Source organism: Tetrao urogallus, assembly GCF_951394365.1.
Source record: "Tetrao urogallus genome assembly, chromosome: 13".
NCBI lineage: Eukaryota > Metazoa > Chordata > Aves > Galliformes > Phasianidae > Tetrao > Tetrao urogallus.
In genome coordinates, this window is record NC_136826.1 from 5,281,669 (window position 1) to 5,308,041 (window position 26,373).

General features: G+C 39.2%; 1 protein-coding gene across 1 annotated transcript in view; it reads right to left on the reverse strand.

Annotated features, from left to right (window-relative positions):
* The window catches only part of COL4A6 (collagen type IV alpha 6 chain), a gene marked incomplete at both ends in the record, with an annotated part of 116,489 nt that overhangs the window by 61,621 nt on the left and 28,495 nt on the right, over positions 1 to 26,373 (reverse strand). The window contains one exon of the mRNA XM_079541919.1: positions 13,843 to 13,926. Within this exon, the coding sequence (XP_079398045.1) occupies positions 13,843 to 13,926 (84 nt within the window). The remainder of the gene's footprint in view (positions 1 to 13,842; positions 13,927 to 26,373) is intronic.

Genomic DNA, 26,373 nt, shown 5'->3' on the forward strand with positions numbered 1-26,373 from the left:
TGGCCCCTCTTCAAAGTAGCTTAGTGGAAAATCCTTATCAGAGGAGAATTTTACACATTAGCTTTAATAGCAAAGGAGTTGTAACTCCATTAGAGAGCAAAGACATTTCTGCTAACCTGGCTGAAAATGAGCAGATCACTCATGTACAACTACATGAAACACTGCATCAAGTACCCCAAATCTACCCACAGGAAAGCACCTCTGTTTTCATTTACTTCATCTTTGTGAATTACTCTAATTAAGCACTGGACTGTTTCAGGAAAAATATTAAATAAATTAGAAACACGGAGTATCTCTGCATGGTCTCTGTAACAAGAAAAGGGTCTCACGTGCACTTGTGCTATTAGATGTTCAGCACCAGGAGCTTGGGCACTCCCAGCAGCCAGCTCACAGAACTGCTCCTGGAACCTCCTCCAAGCATAATGCCCTGAACTAGAGCTTGGTGAAGTGTCATGAATGCTCTTCTGAAGTGCCACAGCTACCCAACCAGTTATTTTTTGCAAAATAAATCAAGTCCTCATTTTGCAACAGAGATGGGGCTTACAGAAGTGCACTGCCTCCAACTATAGCATCCTATCCACACTACATGTAGCAGTCACACAGCTTCCTTATCAAGTGTGAAAAAGAATTCATTAGGACATATTCTTCTCTAACCTGAAATTCACATGGAACACCCACAAAAATAGCTGTTTGAGCAGACAGAAGCCTGAAAACAATTTGCTTTGAAGGCTTGCAAGTGAAGACCTGGCCTCCTTAAAGCTGACAGTAAATCCCTTAGTAACAACTATGGAGCCTAGTTTTCTTCTTCATTATAGAGAAGGGTTCATAACACTGGTAACAAAAGCACAGCAGAAAGCAAGCACACTGTTTACAGCAGATAACATTATAATTATGTTACAAGCCTAAAGACACTTAGATGTGATATACTTGATGCTCTCCCACCTGCTCATGGAAGAACAAGGCAGAACACAGCAGCAACATTAACACTGCAAAAAAAAAAAAACCCCAAACACCAGCTTTCTGTCACCCAGTGGACAAAATAAAGCCACTGTAAGCAGAATTATTATTTACCCAAATCTTCTCAGGAGTTAACACACAAACCAGCTGATAAAAAAAAAAAAAAGAAGGGAATGCTTAGAATAGATTAGTTTGGGTTTTATTCCTGATGTTAGAAAAACAGGAGCAGTTTAGTTACTTCACTGCTCTGGAAAAGGTCTAGAGATAACACTTAGGTCATTTATTGCTTCAAGAGAAAATGTTAAATCTTAGGAAAACTTCCTTTAATGTCTGGAGAACAGCGATCCAAGGCTATGAGGAACCAACGGGTGTCCTGTTGCTGCTTTTGTAATGCTTTTGGATTTACAGCTCAAGTGCAGCTGGAGTTATACAGGGAATGACCACCTGCTGCTTCAATTCTGCATGCAGACTTTATTTCTTACCTTTGAATTTGCTGTGAGGCAAGCTGGACAATATTTCAACAGCTTAGGGTAATCCACAGGCTGATATCCTTCCCAAAATATTTTGTACTGCTAGGAAGACATTCTCTAATTAAAGTGAGACACGAACAATGTCTTCTGCTATTTTCTCTTTCACATCTCAAAACTCATGGAGAGTAAGTATGTTTCAGAAGAACACATTTCCTATTTTCAGAGGTTTATTATTAAGAAATACAGTGCATCAAGTTTTTGGTATTTTATTTCAAAAGATTTTCTACAAATACACCTACTTTCCTGAAAATAGAGTTGAACAAATAGCAGATTTCTTGACTGAAACTTGAGAAAACACAACTATAATAATTCTCAGAGTGAAAGCACTTTGGTGCACCAATTGGCCCCTACTGTAGGTCTGTAGCTGCCCTCCCTGCAGGGCTTCCACCATCTCAGCTGGGATCCTCAGTCATTAGTTGTCATCATAAAAGAAATGCCATTACAACATCATGTCAGTATTCAAAATGGCCAACACAATCAGTAAGTATCAAAGGAAATCAAGCTTCACAAAGAGAAAATCTGCTTAAAGATTTGCTAGAAAATACCCATTATCTGTACTTCACATGTAAGAATATCCTGGTCTGCGCTCAGCTGTTCACCAAGCGTGATTCATGATGACAGGGTAAGCAGTTCCTGACATGTTTGTGGAGCTACAGTAAATCGTGTTTCCAACAAAACATGACTGATAAGCATGCACTGTGATTCACAGGGAGAGCTGAGGGGAAGCACACACAGCTCCAAATGACTGGGACCCACCAATGCTCTGCATCTTCCAGAAAGAGTAACTGCTGCTGTCCAGGCAGCGATGTCTTTCATTGTTAATCCATCCAATTAAGTTGTCACTGCAGTTATAAATTCAAGGTACAAAAGCATTTTTATGCTTATGATAAAAAATAATATTACTGAACAGAACAATTCCATGAAGCCCGCGATCAGTGGGAGAGGATTCTCATTTCAAAACACCTCATTGGTTCTGTGACCTACATGATATCTAAAACACAGCATATTTTCAGGCTGTTCCTATGTAAACTGACTGCTTCGCAGAGCTCAAAATCTGCATATAATGAGAGACATCCACCAAATTCTCTCTCAAGATGCAGCAGTTTGCAACAAACATAGCTATGGCAAGAATATCCTGTCTGATGCATCTATTGTTATTCCCCCACACACACATTTAGAACACTTGATTTTACTTTTGGAAACTAACAGGAAAATGAAATGCTCAGACACAAGTGAGCATATGTTGCCAATCTGGTAATAGAGATGTGAGCATTATTCATTTGGTGTTGCAGCAGATTTGCCAGTGTGCTAACACGTACTCCAGCTTCAGAAGCAGGCAGAAAGGACACAGCTCAGCTAAAAAGCAAAGCTAGTTCTGCTATTCTGTCCCAGCACAATATTACGCACTGATGTGAACACAAATCTGAGAAAACTATCTCAAAAGATAACAGCATTATAGAACTCTGGAAGACAAAATAATGCAGAGTTGCACTACCCATGGCACTGTCACTGGATACTAAAAATCATTTACTACACACTGAGGATTCAGCAAGTGTTGAGTGATTTTGTTAGAGATTATTCTTTGATCACTTAAATTACAAGAAGCTTTAAAAGACAACCAGAGATGTCTTTCTGGTAGTCCTTCAAAGTAGTGCACTGTTGGTATTGTATTTATTTTGGATTAAAATCAGATTTTAAATTACCTTGATTTTTTGTTTATTATTTTTGGCAATACACTGATTAAAAACACATTTTCAAAATCACCCACTATTAAAAATTGCATTTACATCTAAGATGCTTTTCAAACTACTAAAATGATATTACTCATACATCCTTTTTTTGTTACAGCTCCCACCTAACCTTCAAGTTCTCTACATTGGCAGTCCCACAGAAGGTCAAACTGTGTAAAATGTGTCATACAAAAAGGAGCTTAACATTTGACAGAACAAGCATATTTTTACAACCATCTCTAAGGGAACTATTACTTACTAGGTACCAACAGCTGAAATGTCTTTAATGAACAGCTTGAAAAGAGGACACTGCCATGCAATTGAGTTTCTCTTATTTTTGTAGAACAAGGTGGAGAGAAAATTGATACTCTTCTTTATCTTGTTATACCACTGTCTCTCTTTTAGCACACTCAGGCCTCGGAGCCTTTCACAGAAAATCTTTTAGAACTCGCCATACATGTTATCCATCATGTTATCATAACACTCCACCATGCTATGCCCTCACTCCTACATACAAGCTCAGAACACACCATCCCTGCTCACTGTTCCCTCATCTTTCTTCAGAGTTGCACACTCATCTTTTTACATATTTCTTCACACAACCTACACTTACAACCAGATTCTCAGCCACACCAGTCTGTACCCTACACACTGCTCACTCATCTTTATTCCAACTTTGTTCAGCTATTCGGATATCTCCATAAGCCTCCCAGAAGAGCCACAATTTCCTTTGCTTTTTTCTTAAGATCACCTACATGAGATGCCTGTTGTGATAATTCCTGTTTTTCCTGTTTCATCTTCTTCTCCACTAGGTATTTAGAAAGTCACCCCTGACTTCTTTCACCTTTCCTGCTACACAAGCAGCTCCCTTCCCCCTCCCTCTTTGCCTTTTATTCATGACCAAGTTATAATCTTTTAAAAACAATCTTGCAATTATTCTAAGAACACTTTGTAATATAGATGAAGTTTAGCACTAGATTACAACTTCAAGTTCTTCCTATCTGTTTCCCCCAAGCACAGACTTTTCTCAGATGTTCAAGGTCCCAGAAAGCTCTATTTGCTAATTAATTCCCTTCTACTCCTAGATATAAATGGCTTTTGAAGAAGTCAACTTTATTTTTAAACCTCCCAGAGAGGTTGCATCACACAGAAGGATCAGATAACATACCCCAGAATCCAGTTGATAAGCAATAAAAGCTTTGAAATAAACCTTTTTCTTTCCCACCAATAAAGAATGAATGGGCCTGGGATTCAGATCCCCTTTCTTGGTGGTTTTTTTTTTTTTTTCTTCCTCCATTCTGCTTTCCCCCCGCTTTTCCTTCTTGTATTACCTTTCAAAAACTCAGGGAATGCTTGCTTATTTCCATTAATGGCACAAAAAGTACCATAGACAAAAAGAAGCATTAACCTACAGTTACTTCACTGGTACTGCTCTCCCCCCTCTTCACCCCCCCCATAGATGCACATTTTCTCTTCAAAAGAAACTACCTCTAAACAGTTTTACAGTCTCAGCCACCATGGAAAGCTGAAATGCACCAGGGATATCCTGACTTCTGAAGTCTGTGGTCTCTTGCTTGAGAAAGTCTGTGATTCACACCAATACTGCACATTTTTCCCAGAAAATGAGGACGCTTAGCCTGGGGGATCCATGCATTTGGCTTTACTTTCAACTAATTGGCACTACTGCCTCTTTTGCTACTACAAACAGTTTTGCCCAGTTAACCATCTTCAATTGTTTGCTCTATCTGGCTGCAGGCTCCATGACTGGCGTACTTCCTGCCTATCTGTTGCTTAATTAAGTTTGTTTTGTAGTAATCCCTGCTGTCGGCTGTTTTCCTGGCTCATGAATTGCCTCCTAACCTGACTGTCAGCCAAATCTCTTAGAACCAGGCCCTGCTCCTACATTGGTTCTGTGATAATTCTGTTCCTGATAGGCTAAGTTACTCAAGTGAACACAAAGAAAATGTCATACCTTTCATTTACTGCCAACGGAAACTCTTTTAAAAAGGCTCCTGTTTCTTCAAAGAGGCACCTCTTCTCATTTTAAGAAGCTTAGAAAATAATTAGTAGCATATACAGTATCAAAAATATGGAAACAATCACAATTAATTAGATGTTGAGCAATTTAGGGATGAAGTGAGGGAGGCAGGGAGAAAATGGGATTTTAAAGATAACTTAACCTAGAAAAGATGGCTGAGATGCAGTCTAAGTGGAAAATCCCATTCAAGAATGACATAGAATGCAATGGAAGAAAGTGCTGATTGGGTTATTTCAAGGCAGGACATGGGTTAGCTCTTGTCTATTAACTGAAGGAAGTCCTGAGCCACCTCTCAGATGTAAGAGGGCACTAATCATCTCTTTTCAATCCAGACACTGTTGCAGTAGTCACCAGACAAAAATCTACATCCTTGGTTAAGAAAAGGCCCACCTAGATGCTACTGAAGTTCATATTAACATTTGGTCTTCGTGTCTTTGAAAGAACATTGGAAAGTTTCTTCCCTCCATGAATTGTTTTCTGACTGCTAGGTGAAGTGGGCGATTGAAAATAATCTTAGGAACATTTACAGCTCTTCATTAACTGTGGAAATATGAATAACAAGAGAAAGTAAAGAGTCAATGTTCATCCTATTCTGAGGAGTTGTTTGGAAAGTAAAACCATAAATTCCAACACTTCATTCTATAGCCAATAAAGATTTAATTTTTAATGAAAAAATAATGAATTAGGTGGATGTTTTCACACGTCAGTACTTAAAAAGCAGGACTACTGACTAGGAAACAGTTGTTAAACTCTGGTTTGTCCACGTGGAGCAAAACTGTAGTACAAGTAACTGTTAACATCTTCGGGCTTAGAGAAAGATATAAAGCTGGAACACAAGGTCAGCCAAGGCAAGGCTCCACAGAGGGAGGGAGGGAGAAGGGTTGTCTGGTTGCACCTTCCCATCTATCTACACACAAACTTAAATCAGCTGGATAGAGTGATGGCATTGTCTTCAAGGGGGACAGGCCTGTACTCACCCAAATTACCAGCAGTAGCCATGGCAGCTGGTAAAAAGAAGAAATTAAGCATTTATTCCCAGCGTAATAAGCCTGTATCCTTGGCTCACAGTGCCAGCAGCACAGAGAGAACCATAGTTAATCCTTTTTTCCAATCATAAGAACATACCACAGAATATGGCAGAGCAATCCAACTCCACCAACACCTGACTTCCTGTCTTTCAGGAATCAGGAACAATTCAGCTTAAATCCATATCTGTAAAACCTCACTTCTGAGAATCTCTGAGAAAGACTTTTTTCGGACTAGAAAGGAGAAATAGACAAGGCAGTCAGTCACCTGGTGAAGAAAGACTATGTAATTTCTTCTTAATCTACCACATCTCAAGGTACTGTAAACTGAAGCATTTTTAACTGTTAAAAAGAAAAGAAACAAATCATCATAGGTTACAACAGTTAAACAGTGACAAATAATTCTTTGCTGTGATTTTCCAAGCCATCTGGAAGTGCTCTGTAGAGCACAGCTTGAGAACCTACGTTCTGGTTGAGTTAAAAAATAAGCACTGGCCCCCACTGCAATTACAAGATACTCTCCCCTCACAAACAGACCTAAACAGTTACAGGTCACAGAGTCAACTCAGCCACCGTGGTAACACAGTAATGCTATGGCTTCTGGTAAGCTTCTGAAGTAATGAAAATTTTCACAAGATGTTTCCTAGAACATGTTTTACCTCATACAGCACACACCTCTTCAATCAAACTGCAAAACAAAACAAAACAAAACAAAAAACTATGGAGGCAGCTACCAGAATCTCCCTAGTTATGTTTAACACAGTTCTCCATTACTGAATTTTAAGTCTATAAGACAGGAGCTTGTCCCCCTGAGATGTCTTCAGACATACTCAAGATTATGTGTGATCACACTGGACTTGACAGAAGAGCAAGTTTAGTCTTGAAACCCATTGCACAAGGGATCCTTTCAAATGCAAAAAGACCTGCTTTATTTGTGCTATGGTGTGGTTCTCATTAGAAGGGTAGGCTCAGTGTATTTAAGTTGGGTCAGGAGGACACGTACAATAATTGCTTAATGTCGAATTTGGCAAAGTTAGTTTTATTACTTAAAAAAAATAATCTTGGCAACTGTTAAAAAAGCAGCTGGCATGAAAGTTGTTTGACTTAACTGTTACCTCATTTTCTCTCATAATATTGCCAAAACTTCGTAACAACACAGAACAGATGGTTGACATCTTTAAATTTTAGAGATAACTCTCTTCCCCAGTCATATAATGGCACTTCATTTGCTTAACCAGAAGAGGATTTAAGCAACAATTAACCATCATTTACATATATTCCATATGTAAGAGCCAGATTTACTATGGGTGACAGCACTGCAATATTATCAAAGCTGCAACATATCACAATAATTTGAAAGAAAGTGCAGCTCTTACATCCACATTCAGAGAAGTATTTAGCTCCTTAATGACTGCTAGTGCTTAGAAGCCTTGGTAGACGGCAGCCTTGCACCCAAAGCTGCCATGTGCATTCGTTTACAATGCAGTCAGTCTATCTTAGAGTTCAAAGATATTACACAGTCAACTGGTACAGAAAGGTGGAGGGAAGGAGGGAAGGAGAGAAGTTGGAAAGGCTTGATGAAGTCTCTTACATGAAGCAAACATATGCAGAAGTCCAAGAACTTTCCTTTTCAGATAGGGCTAATAGACAGTAAAACAACACAGATGACAAAAAGCAGGCCAAGAATATTTTTTCAAGCAGTATTTCCAGACAGCGGTCAGGAAGGAGACTGCACTTTTGAGAAGAAGATGGTAGGAATTCTTAAAATGTAGATAGTGAAGACAGGGAGGAGGAGTTCCTGAGAAGAATCACAGAAATGGGTTATATCCTGGCAGGAAGAGGTGAAGTGGCAACTAAGAGAGCAGACTGACTTAAAAATATGCTGGTGTTGAAAAGTGCAGAGAGGATGAAAAGGAGGACTTAGTTAAACACAGGAATTGACTTATGGCATATTTAAGGAGACCACAAGACATTCATAAGGAAAAAGATATGGTTGGATGTACAACTACATGGCATGAAAAAAGAAAAACAACTCATATTGAGGCATTTTCCATCAAATGGAAAAACAGAAGAAAGGAATTGTAGAAGACAGGAGCGGGGAAATACTGCTGCCTAACAAGGCGTGCCAGATCCTAACCTCTGAGGTCTGGACACAAGATTTTAACATAGCTGGATTGGAGTCTGTCTACATTGCAGCTGGAAAGGAAGAACCTACAATAACAATCACAGAAGCCTGGAGGTAAAGCCCAAAGATTATAACAAAACATACATGCAGCCTGGTCCAAACACTGCTGTTCTTTTACAACAGAAAAAAAGTAATTGGCTGTTCTTATCCTGAAGATGAACAGAGAAATCTCAGAGTGCAAGTAACAAGGAGAGAAAGTCATGGAGTTTTACTTCACAGATTGGTCAACCCTGGATGATAAAGAATTCACTACTGAATTAAGCAGCATTTCATTCCCACTTCATTCATCTAACCTCCTTTTTTGAGTTCACATGCACTAGATGGCTAATTCCACGATCCTGCATATGAATTCAGGAGCATTTGCTAGTGGACACTGCCTTGCTTGATCATGCTTAAACACAGCAAGAACTAATTACAATGACTGGTAAGTGGCCAACAGTTTTCAGGAACTTCTATAATGCAATAATCCTCTTCATCTGAGATATGAAAATATCCCTCAAAAATAACTATAAAATGATCCCAGTATTACCTCTGCTATGCTGATGAATAAGTTAGTATGCTAAGATAACCTGTCTTGGCACTGTTAGTTTGAAGGAAGTATCTTACAGCTTGGTTTGAGAGTCAACCTACAGTGTGTAGATATCAAAGTGGCACATATCACTATGTCTCACTGTGCTTGTCAAGATAGGTAGGAAGAAGAAAATAAGTTTGTATAAAACACTCTTCCAAAAAAAAAAATAAAATCATTTTGTGGAGCTGACACATAAATTGTATCTCATTAGCAAGTCCCTAAACTGCTCCAGTTAGTGATCAAAGCCAAATTCAGCAAATATCCAAAAATACAAGCTGTAATATTACAATTTATTGTATTATTACAATAATACAATAGCAGAGGGAAAAAAAAAAAAAAAAAAAAAAAAAAAAAATCAACCTTCAGCTAACTATCAGGAGAGACACTTTGTGCCCCTTGTAAAACAATGAGGGGATTATTTCCAGACAAATGTTAAGATCTCTTGCCAATGCAACATAAGCTTATGCTAGATAACAATTAGATTAAATCACCCAGAGTTGTGACTACAGGTTATGCAGTTCAGTACATGGATGTTGAGGCTCTATCATTTTCCAACTGCTTGATTTGCAGTTATACTAACAGAACTGGACTGCCTACAGATAACTTACACAACGCTTACTATCAACATTTTCACTTCAAAGAAAACCTGTGGAATCTCACACATCTCTTGGTACACTAACCTTTTATTCAGATGACAACTGCCTTTTTAATTATTATTATTTTTTTTTTTTTAAATAAGTCTGGCAGATTTTGCTTAATCTCCTACACTTACCATGCTCTGCTTCACACTGTAGTTCAGTAGTACACAAACAGGATTTCTTTTGAATGAGAATAGGTCAGAAGGCAGGCTCCAGAGCATGATACACTGCAGTGGTCTCTCTCAGTGACCACACTAGATTTAGTGTCAAGTGTCCATCATGTCCTCAGCTGTCTAATTCTCTAGCCAAACACACTCCTTCACAATCACATCAACTGCTAGAAATAACCGCAGTGCAGATTTTTCTGATATAGGAAAGATGTTCTAGATACACCAGTAGACTTGCAATTATCATATCAAATTTTAATGGACTTCAGAGAACACATGATGCAAGAGAGAAATCAGTTGATATGATCACATTACAGAAAAAGATTAAATTTAATTAAAAATACCCAGCTCTCAATGTACAGTTTTAAGCTGTAAAGGCTGCTTAATCACCATTTCTACTGGTTCATTTGAAAAGCTTTGGAAACAATTTCCAAAATACTTTTTTCCTTGAAATTCTTCTTCAAGTGGAAGAGAAGACTTAATAAAAAAATGAAATATTATTATCAGCTGAAGAGCTCCAGAACATGTTGAGTAAAGTTTAAAGTAAATCCTTGTACTATTTTAAATTCCAAGATAAGTGAGCAGGCATCAGGAAAAGGTAAACTTGCAACGAGAACTGCAGCTGCTAGTTTATCTTTGCAAGTGTTTGAAGGTAGATGACAGCACATGGAAACAAAAAAGCCAGCACTACCATAAACCAATGCAAAATGAGCTGCACAGATGAAATGTTACAGATCATCTACTATTTAGTGCTTCTTGTAATGACAGACAGGGCAAAGTGTCCTCTTAGTTACTGTTGATTTATCTTCAGTGTATTTCTGAGCAAGATAATCACCAGAGTAAAAGATTTTCAAAGGGCATTATCCCTGCCCACAAATTGAATCTAAAAGTGAGAAAGGGGAGTGAAAAGTTTGTTTTAAACATAGTAATTTCTTCTGATAGTCCCCAGAATGTTCTAGATGTAGGTCACTCAAACACAAAGAGACTATGTATATTTGAAATTCAGCTTTTGTTGGAGACTAGCATCAGATTTTACATTTGCTTTTTCACTCCATTAAAATTTAATAGTTGTTTTTTCCATCTTTCTACTTGTACCCATCAACAGATGTTCTGAAAGGGGATTGTATGTTAAAATGTAAGCATGCGATTGGGCTGTCGCCCTTTCCAAAAAGGCTACAGGCACCAGGGTACATTTGGGTACCTTCACTATCAGAGTAGACTTACTTTTAAAGTCACAATCACTGCCAGCCAAAAAAAAAAAATGAGTGTAAAGATGCTGAGATTCAGAAACCCCTCACTTTGATCTAAAAACTCTACCTGTAGAGAGGGTTTCTCACACTAGCTTTTTATTTTAAATAGCATTACATTAGATTTCGTATTAAAAGTCAGCACAAATTCTAACTGCATTTTAGAGAAACTGGAACAATTATATCCAAAGTTCTTAGATATCTCTTTAAGTCCAATCTTTTCATTAGACCTCTGAGAACTTCTAGAGAAGGTCCTAGGTGGGACCTTCCAGAGAAAGTAAAACCTTTCTAGCAAGAACTAGACTTCTGCATAATCACTTCAGTTACTCACAGAACTTTAGCAAATAGGAACTGACACAGATGCCACAGTGTGCCCCATGAGTTTTGCCATTAAGTTACACAGAGCCAGGCTTTTCATCAACTTGCCATACAAGGGCCAATTCCACAGCATTAGCTAAGGATGAAGGCTTGAAAGTAAACTGGATTAGATTGGACTTCATTAAGCAGCCTAAAATGAGCATCAGCTAGCATTAAGGCTTTCCCGAGGCAATGCAAGCTATAGGGACAACTACCAGAAAGGAACCTTTGCTGCTGCAGAAGATGCACCGTACCACTCTGCTGGCAGAACTCCCCAGGAGAGTGCTAGACAAACACTGCAGCACCCTACCCTTCCACAGAAATGACTCATGCTACAGAGATTGTTCTTCTAAGTTCTAACTTAAAAATGAGAAAGTTACAAAAAAGAAAAGTAGTATTTTGTACATGCATTGACAGACCATAATGAAAACATGAACACGGAGATACGGGGTATTACATACCTACGTTCCATTTCTAGAAGTACCTAACTAAACAGGCAGTAGACTTAGACATTTCTGCAAGTGTTCCTGCCCCACTCCACCTTTTATTTAAGTGTGTGATCACTAATAAGTTTATCACAGTTCATCAGCTTGATCTGATCAGCAGCACATATAAAGGACGTTTAAGGACACTGCCTACATTATTTTCAATGAGTTGTCAGCTCACTGCCATGAAAAAGCTGCCATTTTTCTTGAGTTTTTCAGCAATTTCCTTCATTTAAAAAGAAAGCTTAGCTTTATGCTTGTCAGATTAGTTGTGCAAACTGACAGCTGACTTTTTTTTTTTTTTTAAATACTTGAAAAGGATTCAGGGCATGGGCAGAGTCCTGTCTCATATTTGCCTTTTCTAAGCTTAAAGGTCTTGCAGCAATGCATGAGAAGCTAGGCAGAAAGCCAGGGAATTAGCCTCAAGCTGTATGATCTCCTCCAAGAAACAAACAGTGCTGTAGGATAGATAATCACACTGTCCCCTTTCCCAGTTCCATCAGTTACCTCCCTGTCCTCCAACATGGCAGGACTCCAGTAGTTGTCTGTAGATGTCCAAGAAGGTGTCAGCAGGGCTCAGTAAGGCTTGATAGAGGCAGTGTTGTAATAGGGACTGATTATCCCTTCTAGCTGACAGCTTACTCTACAGGCAGGTCTCAGTAGGATGAAACTTATGTTTAAAGGCCTGAAAGCATCTACTGATACAGGTCACGTAAGGAACAAGCTAAAAGCCAAGTGAGTTCTCAGGTCAGCAAAGAAAACAGACTAAAATCTTTGTGACATCTTAACAAAAGAGATACCAAGAGCTCAAACTGCAAGGTCAACACTGCTGTGGCCAGTTCAAACAATCAAGTTGAACCCCAGGAATATAAAGAGACAGAAGAATGATGCTCATTGCTATCCAAAGGTCAAAGCATTTAGAGGATATTCTGTTCCAGAACCAAACCAGGCCTGTGCCTTACCACATCTAATCACAGCGTTGAGTAATTGGCATTAGCTCATATTTTAGGTTGAGAATTTCCTTACGAAGTTCTTCTGCTTATCTGTTCAGACATGTTTCCCACTCTGCCACACAATGATTTTAAAGAATTTTTGTTCTTCCAGAGCAAACATCATCAGTTATCAATTAAGAATTCACGCTCAAGTCTGTCTGCAACTAGGCAAACATTTAAGCATATGTCTAACATCATTACTAAACAGCAATATTTTCCTAAGCTCAGTCCTAGAAAGCAATGCTTTGAGTTTACCCACACATCACTGAAAGACACATGGAAAAAATACATTAAAATTGTAACTGCAAAATGAAGTTGGCAGTTCTTCATTGCCCTAAAACAGGAAGTAGCCAGCTATGCTAAGGTTAAAACCCTTCCACACAATCAAATGAAATTAAGCTGTTTTAGAGAAACATTGTTTAAACATTTGGTTTCTTCAAATGCAAAACTGACAGAATTGCTCTAGCTAACAAAAGCTATTTCCCTATTTATTTTTTTTTTATAGGGAAACAGATTCCTTCAGACTTATTTCTTCACAAGCAAGTACCAAAGACAAAAATACTTCCACAAACTAATAGAAGCTATTACAGTAAGGATAAAATCCACATTGGAAGCCCACAGTAATTAGATTTTTCTTTTTAATTGTTGTAATCTACTTAAAGACCATCTGACTTCTTTTGAACCAGGCCTCTGACTGCATAAAGAAGAAAGATTCCATTAAACACTGCAAAGCTAATGACTTGGAAGCCCTTAGAAGAGCTTTTGAAATCCTGGTCAGGGACATTACAAACGCAGTTGGTCTTCTTCACTTTTGTTGTTTCATGGAGTCATTAGATTCAGAATTACACAAACTTGATTTTCTTTTTCCTTTACCTGATAAGAGGCACGATAAACAGTTGCATTAGCATACAAAAACTTACCCTTGCACCCTTCTCTGGGAAACATTTGCATCCAGCACTGCAGTCGCGTCCTCCACATGGCCCACTGTAAGACTTCTTTCCACCCTATTAAAAAAAACAAGTGACTTTTATAACTATTCGTCTGCTGAAGATCTTAAATTATGTTCAAATTTCAAAACTTTTCAGGTATCTTACATCTGCTGTGTGAATTTGCTGGGAAATAAATAGCAAAATATATGTGAAATTTTACTTCTCCTTAATTGAATAATTTTCAGAATCACCAAATATTTGGAAAAAAATCATAAGCACTTATGATGGACGAGTACATTTACATGAGTTAGCAATGAGCTAGATATAATTTTCTAAGGCTACTGAAATCCACAACATTACGTGCTGCTTTGAGATTCACAATACACTAACTAGACATAAATAGAACTGGCACCTCAGTCATTCTGCACATCCAAATATCTCCACATCACGAGAAATACCAAGGCATCACCTTTACACATTTTGGCCAGGAAGAACCTGCAGCCCCTGAGCCACAGACGCAGAGACAAGAGGGTGGGAGAAGGTGGCATTCGGATCCGTAAGGAGATATATGAGGCGGGCAGGGGGAAACACCAGTGTTTGAACAGATATGAAAATCCCCACCTCGGTCAACACAGATGTGTTGACAAAGCTGCTCAGTTTTAAACAAACCACATCCCCTTCCCACAGCAGTGTTTACAGCCCTCGCAATGCCACCTGTCACATTAAGGGCAACCGAGACTAGATGCATAGCAGTTTGGAGAAGAAGCGATACAGCACTTCGGATTTTATTCCCTATGAAAAGAAGTCAGCAGAACAAACAAAAAGGCCTCGTCGCCACTTGTTCTTCCTACAGGTGTAGTGACAGAGGCTCTGCTTTTAAGCCCTCTGTGTTAACACGCTCAGGCACACTTTCTGCCCTTGACGCTGAATTGTGTTTTGCTGCGGAGGTGAATTCACACAAAGATGGTTCTGGATAAAGACCACACAGAGAATAGAAAAGGACAAGGGGAAGCAACACCTCTGCTTACACTGCAGGGAGTTACGGCACCAGGAGGCCGAAGGCGCTGCTGCACACAGCACTATGCATCAGCCCAAACGCCTGCACAACTGTCCTCGGGTTTTCAAAGTCTGAATGAGGCAAATTTAAGATCATCAAGGAGACCAACTAAGCGCTTAAACAAGTTTAGACTGGATTTGAACATTTCCTTCCTAAAAGCATTCACAGAAAATACTTTTCAAGCCTTTAAAATTTCCTGACACCTGTCGAGTGAGGAACGTAAAAAATGAAAGGCAAGTCAGGCAAGTTTCTCATGCAGCTTTGAACTACTTTACGTCAGCTTTCTCAAGGAAAGCAACTGGTCCGGCATCACTTTCTCTGCTTATATGCAGGTAAATAAAAATACATCAGTTCACATCCCAGTGTGCGCATCGTGTTGCTATAAATTCAACATCCCCAGTTCTTAAGTGTAGAATGAACTGATATCATCGAAAACCCCTCAATCCTATGTGCACCCAGACTGAAGAAAGCAGGCAAAAATAGCCATGCTACCTCCAAAGCAGGTCCAAAAGGCATTAAATGATGAAAAACAAACTGCATCTTCACAGACTTATTCACAGTTCTGTTTGGATTAAATCTCACTACACATGGACCTTTTAGACTAGTCATTTGGTAACCTATGGCAGCACCAGAAGCAATCCTTGCACTTAGCAGAGTGATAAACTGCAACAGTCACCATGACATGGAATATAATATACGGTTCTCACCCTTGGAAGTCAGAAATAAAAGTAAACTTAACATGGCAAAGGTAAAAAAAAAAAAAAAAAAAAAAAAAAAAAAAGAGGAAAAAACTGCATCTGTGGGATATATAACAGGCAGTGAGAGTATCTCCGAGTTGCCTGCACAGGATAAGCAGCAATATGAGCCTGCAATGTACACTGACAAATGTACTTTGTGAAAACTGGTCCCCATCTTGACAGACACTGCTGGAAGGGCATTTCTAGCCATTAGCAAAATGTGATCCTGGAGTCCTGATAAGACAACTTCGGAGTAAAGCGCCCCAAGACAACTTTTGCTTGATTATATGCATATTTTGTGGTGGAAATCTGGTCTCATCGCAAACCAATGTATACCTTTATTCCTGAGGCTTAACCTTACATTTACGTTGTTAGCAGATAGCTTTATGCCACTGGAGAATTAGATTACATCTTCCCAGATGCTCATTCAAATTGGCATTAAATTCTTCCAAGATTTCAGCCTCCGTTGATTCTCCCCTTCCCCCCATATACATTATTCTTCATTCCAACAGTCATTTTTGTGACCCTTCAGTTCCTCTGGCTCTGCTAATGCTGCTTTCCCCCAGGAGGGGAGTAGAGAAGAGAAACACTTCACACCAGCGCTGGATCCCTCCCAGGTTGCTGTCTCACAGCAGTCACTTTCATGCAACATCAGAGCACACCTTGCCAAAACGTCTGGTGGCAAACAGGCCCCTCCAGTGGCAGAGCACTGGACAGAACTTGAGTATTCTTCCCATCCCCACCGCCTGCACTGCTCTCCACAGCCCTGTGGTTTAGCACATACGGGCCAAATCAAATTCCTACTAAAGTCAAAATAAATATCCCCATTGACTGCAGTGGGATCTGGATCAAAGACTCACTGAGGCTTATTAAAAAAAGAAATAAAATATGTCCATATTTTGAGTAAAATTTTGTATACATTGAGTTTCTCTGTTCCTTTTCATAGCTTGAGTTGTCATTTTGCTTATTTATGAATGAAAGCATTTGGGAAGGAAGTAAACCTAAGCCAGCTGGCTCTAAACCAGGTGTTACTGCCCTGAGTGTTTTATTTAGGGGAAGGAGCTGACACCAGACACTCCAGTACTACTTAAATAGCAAACAGACATGTACATAATATTGATGTATACAAACTTAAAGAGTACATATAATATTTGAGAGTACAGTGCTCTCTTCTGAAGAGGTTTAGTATATTCTTTCCATTCAAATGAATAACTGCATTGGTCATTTGAACACTTACAGATAGGAATCTGAATGTGTAAGCACAGGCCCTTTGTACCTGTTCTGTGTATGTATGCAAGTGGGAGATCTGACTGCCCCGAGATGTGTTTCAGGTTGACAAACACAGTTCCTCAGAAACAACACAAAAGAAATGAATATTAACTAAATGATTTCAACTCCACTGACTAAAAGTAGACCAGGAGTTTTGCAGAAAATAAATTAAAAAACATAAATCAGTACTGATGATTAAAAAAATAGCAATTTCTGAGACGTAACTAGCTAAAACGGCTATAACACAGGTGTAGTAACACATGTATTGGGTTATTTCAGTCTTAAGTAAGTATTACTAGCACTCAGCATAGGAAAACAGTTAAAAAACATTGATATTAGTGAGGAGTTTTTTTTATTTTTTAGAAAAGGCATTCAAAAACAATAGAGGAAGAGCACACGTATCTTCATTTCTGAGCTCTCATTTCTGGTGTGCCACCCCCAAGCATTTGTGCCCAGCTGATTCATTCAGATGGATGCCATTTTAATCTTTCCATTGACTTCAGCAAGCCCTGGAGCGAAGCCAAAGACAGTAAAGAAAGCTAACAGCTGTGATGCCATAAGAGGTGTCCCAGACCCATGCTCATTCCAGCTTCTCTATAGCAACACACAGGACCTCATAATAGCAGATGATATTGAATGTCTGCAAAGCCAAAGAAACCGTACCCACAGGAGCAAACTCTTAACAGAGGACTTGAGTAAGATTTTGAGGAAAGACAGCTCTGACACGTGAGCTGGGGACCAATTTTCTCCTGCTCTGTAATCTAAGATCATCCATGGAATATGCGAGAACTTTAGCTGAAGGCAACAACTGCTGTCAGGTAAAAGGGTGAACCCACAAGCCAGCAGATAAATGTATGACAGCATGTTTTGGAGAAAGGCAGCAAAAAGGTGAAAACCATGCAACTACCATTAACATGAGAAAAATTAAGCAGCAATGGTGGTAATGGGCACGCAAGCTGGAAAGCTTTAGGAAGAAAAAAAAAAAGGATTCTAGGGGATGCCAGCATATCAAACTGTAGGATTGTAAGGCGTGCTGAAAGAAGAGCGTGTACATGATCAAATAAAGAAGAAATGATGAAAAGATGAAGATAAAACAAAGTGGAAGAATCTCAGACTGGCGTAAGGAGTTATGCCAAGGAAGAAACTTTTCCCTGAGCCTTAAATCCAGTAACTTCCAATCTCCAGTTAAGGATCCCTCTAGTCCAGAACGAAATCCTGACCACCTTACGTTCCTGGGAATGGAACATAAGGAAACTTCTGAAATTTGCAAAAAGAATTCTTTTCACATAGTCAGGACCTATTATCTGCTGATGACTAATAAGGAAATTATATTTGCAGTACCAGACACCCTGGTAAAATGTCACAGTAAAAAAAAAAAACAAGTGAAACATAATATCTCTGTTTACTTCATGAGCCAAGTAACATTGCCCTTATTAGCTCCCATAGCTTTTAAGATTTCTACAGAACTTTGACCCAACTCTGAAAACATTTATCCCCACGTTCATCTTCTCTCTCAGAAATTAGCAGTCAATTCTACTTTGTTATGTGTATATTAAAAAGAAGGTGCCATCCTAACTTAAATCCTTCAAAACTAAAAAAAACCTGATAAGCCACGAAGCACAGCAACATCTGCACTCAGAAGTGGCAGCACGAGCCAGCAAAGACAGCATAACGTCACACAGCAAACAGTTTCAGTAATTCTTCCCAACACAGAAGGTGTCATAGCAGAAATAAGCAAACAGGCTTCCCAGTTAGATTGTATGAGAACATTTGCTGGGATTTATTTGGGAGTGAAGTAGAGAAGAGGTGCAAATACATCAGCAAAACATTGCATGAACTTAAAATACAGACTTTTCTTTTCCCCCCCACAAAGAATATCAAGTGTTTGAACTCACTTCTTTTCTCAGATACCCCAAAACTTGACTCATACTGTCAAGTTGGTGTTTGTTTTTTTTTTTTTTTTTTTTTTTAAAAAAAGTATGAAGAGCCAGGTAAAGCATAGGAGCTAATAATTAGAGGGTTTTTGTCAAACTGGTGGGTAAATAATCAATAGGAGACACCAAATTAAGAACAAATCCTGAGTGACTACCAAACAGACAAATAGAAACCTCTGAGCAAATGACCACAAGTGACGCACCCCGAGATGTCATCTTTTTCACACCACACATCCTAGTGCTGCCTTGCAGCTGTACACATAAAATGTACAGGAAATGTGATCCCAGAGATAGTGATGAGATAGTACACGTGAGTAGGATTTTAGCTGGAATATAGTGCACCTTTTTTGTCACTTAGTTTTAGGAAGTATGAACTCTGCACAGGCACAAAGCTTGAAAATCCCTCGTTACAAACATGTGGTTTAAGATCTTTCCTGCTATAGAGCATCATTTACTTAGGCCAGCAGAACGAAGACATGGATATGATGCAAGTACCTTTTACACATTCATCAAAAAGGTAGACATCAGAAGCAAATGAATCTTATCTAAACAATGTTCTGCATTCCACTCTGTTGCTAGGAGCACTTTACACCTCTGACTGTCAGTCTGAGAACCCATGTCAACAGAAAGACCTTTGTGGTAAGACTATGTAAACAGCTCTACAGGTGACCACCAGGGACTGACTGCTGGGTTACATACATTACACTAAACAGACAGAGGAAAGGACAGTACTGGTACAAAAGTATGTATAAGCCTTCCTAAACATATGGAGGAGAAATAAGATCTTTAAGCAGACACACTTCCAGTTATGAAGAGGCATCTTCTATGAGCTGGTAATCCCTGTTAATGGAGTCACAGTGTGGGGTAAGACTCACTGCCTACCACTTTCGCTTTGTTGCTAAAGCATTTCATAGCAAAGCATCACATTTCCTCCAGTCCCTGCTGTTAGCGAAAGTACTATCCAGAAAGCAAGACATCCTATTCAATGAAAAAAGTCAATTTCAGTATAAACATTGAAGGAGACGGTCTTCCAGATACCCACTTTCTACATCTACACATTTCTCCTATAACTGGTTACATTGAAGCCTGGTGCAAAATTGTGACAAGGCTGGAAAAGCATTTTCCAAGGACTAGTAAGAATCAAAATGTAAGAAATACAACAAGTAAGAATTCGTACAGCTTAAACAGTAACACACAAACCACATGTAAAGCCAGAATCGTTCTGAACACTGCTCTGCATCCTGCAGTCCCACGCAAGAGAACAGCCTCCCAGCACACCAGCAGAAGGAACATCACTTACTGCTTCTTCAGCATAACACAAGTCTGGCTCTGCACTGCTCTGTCTCCCAGCAATTTTCAGTTCAGTTGATAGGCTACATAAAGCAGTGTTCCTCAATACCCTGCTGCTCAATGAGCATGTAGTTAAAGCCAGACAGTTTATTTACAGCCTACATGAGCAAGGACACAACACGCAACCACAAGCTTATCGCTTACTGCACAAAAGGCCTTTCAAAGGAAGCTATTAAATGTGAATTTGTAGCTAAGATACTAATTCATTTCAAGGTTCACTGACTTCTTCAGTAAACCAATTTCCTCAAACATTTTCATTCATTTCATAGAGCAGGCAAATGACTGGCAGCTGAGACCAACCGATAGTTACTAATAGAAACCAACCCTCCTCCAACTCCAAGGAGGCACGAGGCTACAAAACTGGGAGGAAATCCTAGAGAAACTAGCAACAAACTCTGAATCAAATTCAACCCTGTGTTCAACTCCCTACTTTCATTCCTGCCAGTGAGACAGGGGCGCCGGCACACTAAAAATGAAATGTTAATGCAAAAATGAACTAATGCCTTTTGAACAGTAAGAGGGCTGACTGACCCCTATTTTTTGAGGAAATGTATTTCTCACCAGCTGGCTGGAAGCTGGGGATGGAATTAGCAGAGTTTTTTTTTTTTTTTTTTTTTAATTTGCTCAAGTGATTTTCATTCATACAAATAACATCAGATTTCTGCAGAGGGAAGCATTCTCACAGCACAGAACTTACAGAGCAACTGTATACAACTTATCACTTGTGCAAGCAGCCAAGCAAACCAAAGGTACTGTATTTGGTACACAAGTGGCCACAGGCCTCATAACACGTGTGAGTAGCTTAGAAGATTCAGTAGCAGAGAAAGTGGGATGACCTGGACCTGAAAATGAGTAACAATTCCATTTTACTTCATGCCTCGACCCGGTCTGAGTGTGCCATGAGGTGTGGCTGCCAGCAGCCCACAGGTACCCACAGCCACTCCAGCAGCACCAATGCAACCAAAGCAAGAACAACTCCACAGCCAGCTCCGATTAGATCAGTTATAACCTTTAATACATAACAATACACAGTTGTCCAGGAGCTTTCATTATTTTTGGTTCTCTTACTTGTTGAGACTCACAAGATATTCCTTACCAGATGGAATGCAGCCAGGCACAAAGAACAGCGAGTCCCGCGGGCAGTGCCCACACACTCATGGAGCTGAAATGGCAGCATGCTTACCTGCAGCTGCCTGTGCCTCAGAAGGAGCACAGGGAAAGGGGCTTCCACTCCATGGAGCTGGAGGGCTCCGCATTAACTGTGCAAAAGCAGCAGAGGAAAATCCATGAATTCATTATCATGCAAATGTGGCAGCAAAAACAAGGGACAGTAGGATTATTGCATCCCAATGTAGGAAAAAGTGCTTGCAGATAACTCAGTGTTGCTTCATGGAACAAGAAAGGCACAGTCCTATTGATAACATTTATGAATCCCAAAACACATCGATTTGTATGGAGATACTGGCAAATTTATATTTAAGTGATTTTTTAAAGCATATTCATATATTAATGCAGTACATAAACTAATAAATTATATTGAGAAATAGTCTGCTTCCCTAGTATTACTTTCTATCAAAGCTGGGCATATGCCAAGTGAAGAGAAGGAGCATTGCCCTAGCTCTTTAACTGCACAGAGCTGTGAGTTACACAGCCTGAAGTAATGATTCCAAAATCAGAAATAACTCTTATTTATATGATTTAGCACAGGTATTTACCAAGTTTGTACCTGCCCCATGTAACACTTCACCCACAACCCCTGGTTAAATCCACACGCTGCCAAGCAGTGTAGACACTTACTGTACTGAAGTTGCCGAATGGATTGATATTTAGGATACTAAAAACTCATATAGATGGATATTAAAAGAAGTATAGATGACCTTGTTGAAGGAGGTGGACATTATGCAATGTATGATTCATACCACTGTAAACTAATACAAATCTTTATAAACAAAACTAGCAAATCAGATAAGATTTGTTCTTAGAAATACCAGCCTCCCAGCAAGAGAATGGATGCTCTTACATCAGACAACCAGCTCTCCCTGTCCTAAAACGTTCCTGTGACACATAAGAGCTTTCAGACAACTTTAAAGGTATGTATATAGCCTGGAAACAAATCTTCATGATTCATCCATTCATAACTGAAGGTACCAGATGACTCAGCCAACCCTTTTACTTGTAATCGTGCTACACCTTGCAAAAAAATGTGACACTTTATCTGTGTCACAGATAAAACAACTATTTTTCTAGAACCACTTTCTTACCAAATCACTCAAGTTTCCATTGTTCCAGCTGAACAGTTTTCAAGTCCCACTATACATTTATCACTCCCTCACATAATCTTTCAGAGCCATCTTTGAAACTGCCTCATCTCTTACCTCTTGCCGAAATAGTAGCACAAACTTCAGCAACTGTAAAGCACTTGCAAGCAATACATTTCACTTTGAAGAACTCCCACAAATAAGCTCAGACTTCTCTGCACAGTTCTGTTACATAAGAAGTCAATTACTGAAGACTTTTTTCCCCCAAAGTAATGTTTTTAAATACAAAATCTTGTCCTTCAATCACAACAGAAATAAGAAAAATGAGTAACTTCATCCATTTCAGCTAAAATGTTTGTCCACAGACTTATATATCTGAGGCGAATGCAACAACTCCTCTTGCAGAACTACACTACACATCCACACTTCTGCATTCATTCCAGATGCAGCTGGTTGGCAAAAAAGCATCAGTCCTGAAAGTGACTCAGCTCCTTTATCTTGTAAATGATTCTAACAATTGAAATACTGTAGAAGGAAAGTCTTCACAGAAATGTCAAGGGCACATAGTACTTAACAGCAAAACATATGCCAGAGAGTTGGAGTGTGTCCATTGTGACTCATCCTCCAGTTCTATAGTCACAGACCACCAACACTGAAAATACTACAGCAATTTATTATTTGCGTCTTATTTTAAGATGTGCAACTCCCCAAAGCCATCAGCTACAAAACATGTCGTTGGGTTTTTTTTGTTGTTTGTTTTTTTAAATGCAAGTTCCAGAGCTGAAAAATGAAGACATTTTAAAATGAAAACGTTGGTAGAAATTGGCTGTGCTTCCAGTGATGCCCTTGGCTAAAAGTCGATGATTGAAAGGCAAGGGAGGAAACTGCATCTGAGCTTCCACTCCAAAACTAACTACTGATCTCCGTCCATCTTTTGGATTTGGATCAGAGAAAAAAAAAAAAGTCTAGTGTAGCTGCTTACCACAATGGAACTAGACTAGGAGTCAATACAGCCTTATGCGTGGGAGGCAGCTGGTAGAAGGATGCTTGATCTCCTGGGGAGACAGCAAAGACTGGGAAGAGCCTGAGGAAATATGTAACTGTGAATAGGAGGGAAGCCGCTTGACAAGTGGCTTTTGAACATCTTCTGCACTGGGACAACTCCGTGTGCAGCTTCACTAACCCAGCCACCATCAGAACAGCCTGAAACAAAGAAGGGAATGGTAAAATACAGACATTTAACCACCACTGCATCTGCATAAACAACACTTGCACCTAACCTTAGCAGGCTCACTTCATTACACTTTTCTGTTTGCATCTAAGATCTTGTAAAAAAAAAAAAAAAAAATACAACTTGTTTAACCATCACACCCCAGACATATCTTGTACAAAAGGACACTGCTGGGTTCACTGACTTTCTTGCTGGCTTCTTCAATTAGGCTCTCATTTTTTTCTTGTGAACAGAGTAAATCAATTAGAGGGCAAAGAAATAGCCAAAATCTACCTAGATCTGCTTTGTTCCAATTTTATGCACATTCAGTATACACCTCAGCAGTACTCTGATTGTGTTTTAGCTATTACCTTGATTTTATTTCCCCAGTGAATATACTACCTTTTCAAAAGCAAGGCTCTGTGCTGCTATTCACTGTTAAACATTTTTAGTGAAGAAAAATTAAAATACTCAATTCCACATTGCAGTGAGATCCATGTTTAATTCTGAAGACCTCAATGAGACCAAACAACACAGTTTGGTGTCTTGCTAACCAGAAATCAGTTTAGGTATATGCTTTTTTTTTTTTTTTTTTTTTTTTTTTTTTTTTAAGATTTTGTTCATTGAAGGCCTTAAGAAACAGCTCTCACAATACCTGAGCATAGAGCAAGCCTGCAAAAAAGAAAAAGAAAAACATTGCACAAAAGATGATAGAACCCCAAATTTGCCTCGGCCTCAACTAGAACAGCACAACTGCTAGTCCCTCCTTTTGCAGGTATCTCTGAACACAACAGGGGAAGAAAACAGTTATTCCTGAAAAGAAAAGAGAAAAGAATTGCAAGTCCTTAAGCTTTAGATGGATGAAAATATATTTATCATCATAATAGAAGCAAAATAACTCCCAAATGTGGGGAAGAAGGTGAGCAGAACTCACTCTTATCTAATACTTCTACTTTTAATAAATACACCATGTAGATTTTAGCTGGAACGTGGCATAAATTTTGTGTGATCAGCCCAAAGGACAAAGTAGGCTGCTTGGAATATTCCAGATTCCCCCCTTGTCAGGATTAGGAAAAAGTTGCCCTCAGCACTGAATAATCCTGCGTGCACATTTCTGCAGATACTGAAAATAAACAGACAGCTCACTTTCTCCACAATGAAGTTACAAAAAATAATCCTGAAATAGCCATAGTCGCTATTATTTCTAGAATGGGTACACGAAAAGCCTCCTGTGTATTTTCTGATGATATGGTATATGATAAAAAATGCATGGCTACTTTAACTACACTATTTTGATAAATAATTCTCATTACATAAGAATCCATATTTTGGGGAAAGCAATGCAAGCACTCTTGCTAATCAACTGCAGTTTGCAAATTTGCGCTAAATAGCTTCACACAATGCTTTGCACTTGAAGTCTTTGACACATTATCAAGATACACTGGTCAAGAAACTCTGATATGCTATCTTAATTACGGGAAAATGAGTTTTGAAAATGAAAATGAGTGATTGAGAACTGGGTTCCTGCAGCAAGAAGTCAGAGCAGCTGAGATCAGAAGTTACAGGCAGACTGGTTGGGCATTTCCGTTTTGTATATAAACAATTAGCTCCTCCTGCAGCACAAAATAATGGTCATGGAGGTGGCACTTGGCTGCCCAGGTTACCAATATACTCACTCCAGATTAAGTTTCTAAAATAGGATGACACATCAACTGAAGACTGGGTGGAGCCAAGTGAGAACCACTCCCATGGGCAGAAATAGTTCAGTTAGCAAAGTTTTATGACCCAAAGGCAAAAAGTTTATCTACCTTTTCCAGTTCACTGATGTCTAAATTCAGGCCAGCCATGCTTCTGGAGAAGGGACTGAAAAAATCTCAACCAAATCATTTTTTCCTCATTTAACCTTTCATCCTATTTTTGAAATAGGAGATCTGCATCACAGGTTACAAATGCAGTAAGATTAGAAGTCTATACAATTATAATTTATCTAAATAAAAACATATGTACCCATCTTCTGGAACTGTCAGAAGACTATAGGTTAGAGTACCAACATCATTAACTCTTTAACATCTGTATACTCCCACCTGCTGGCTTTCTTCCTTCATTCCATGGGGAGTCACCTAATTGCAGCTCACCTTGTACTCTGTAATCCTGCAAACATGAGCTTGCTTTTGTTTGGATATCTCCTAAGATCCCTAGAGGCCTTGTCTCTGGATTGAAGCAACAGACTAAGCCTACACCAAATACCACTGCAATGCATCTCACTGTATGGAGTTCATCAAGTCTTCCAGTAAAGACTTACTACATCAGTTCCAGAAGGTACCAAGCACAGTGTATGCTTCTGCTTAATAAGGTTACAAAAGAAACTAGGGAAGCAGTGTTCCACCCACAAAACACTTCAAAGAGTAGTATCAGTTTCCTTTAGGGGAAAAGGATGACACCGCTGTTTGTCTTAGGCACTGCACAATAGGTTCTTGCTGTTAATTAACCTTTGCCACCCTAGTAAGCACAATTTAAGTAAATACCTTTGGAGCTGTTCCTCTATCTATACTAAGTATACAATTTTCAGGGAGTTGACTTGTCATGTCAAAATAGTGTCTCTCATAGGAACATGCAGCTGTTGACTCTTGGCTGTTGACTACTTTGTCATTTTGACTGGTCATTTACCCCTTACCCAAAATGTAAGATGACACCAGGCCAGCTGAGT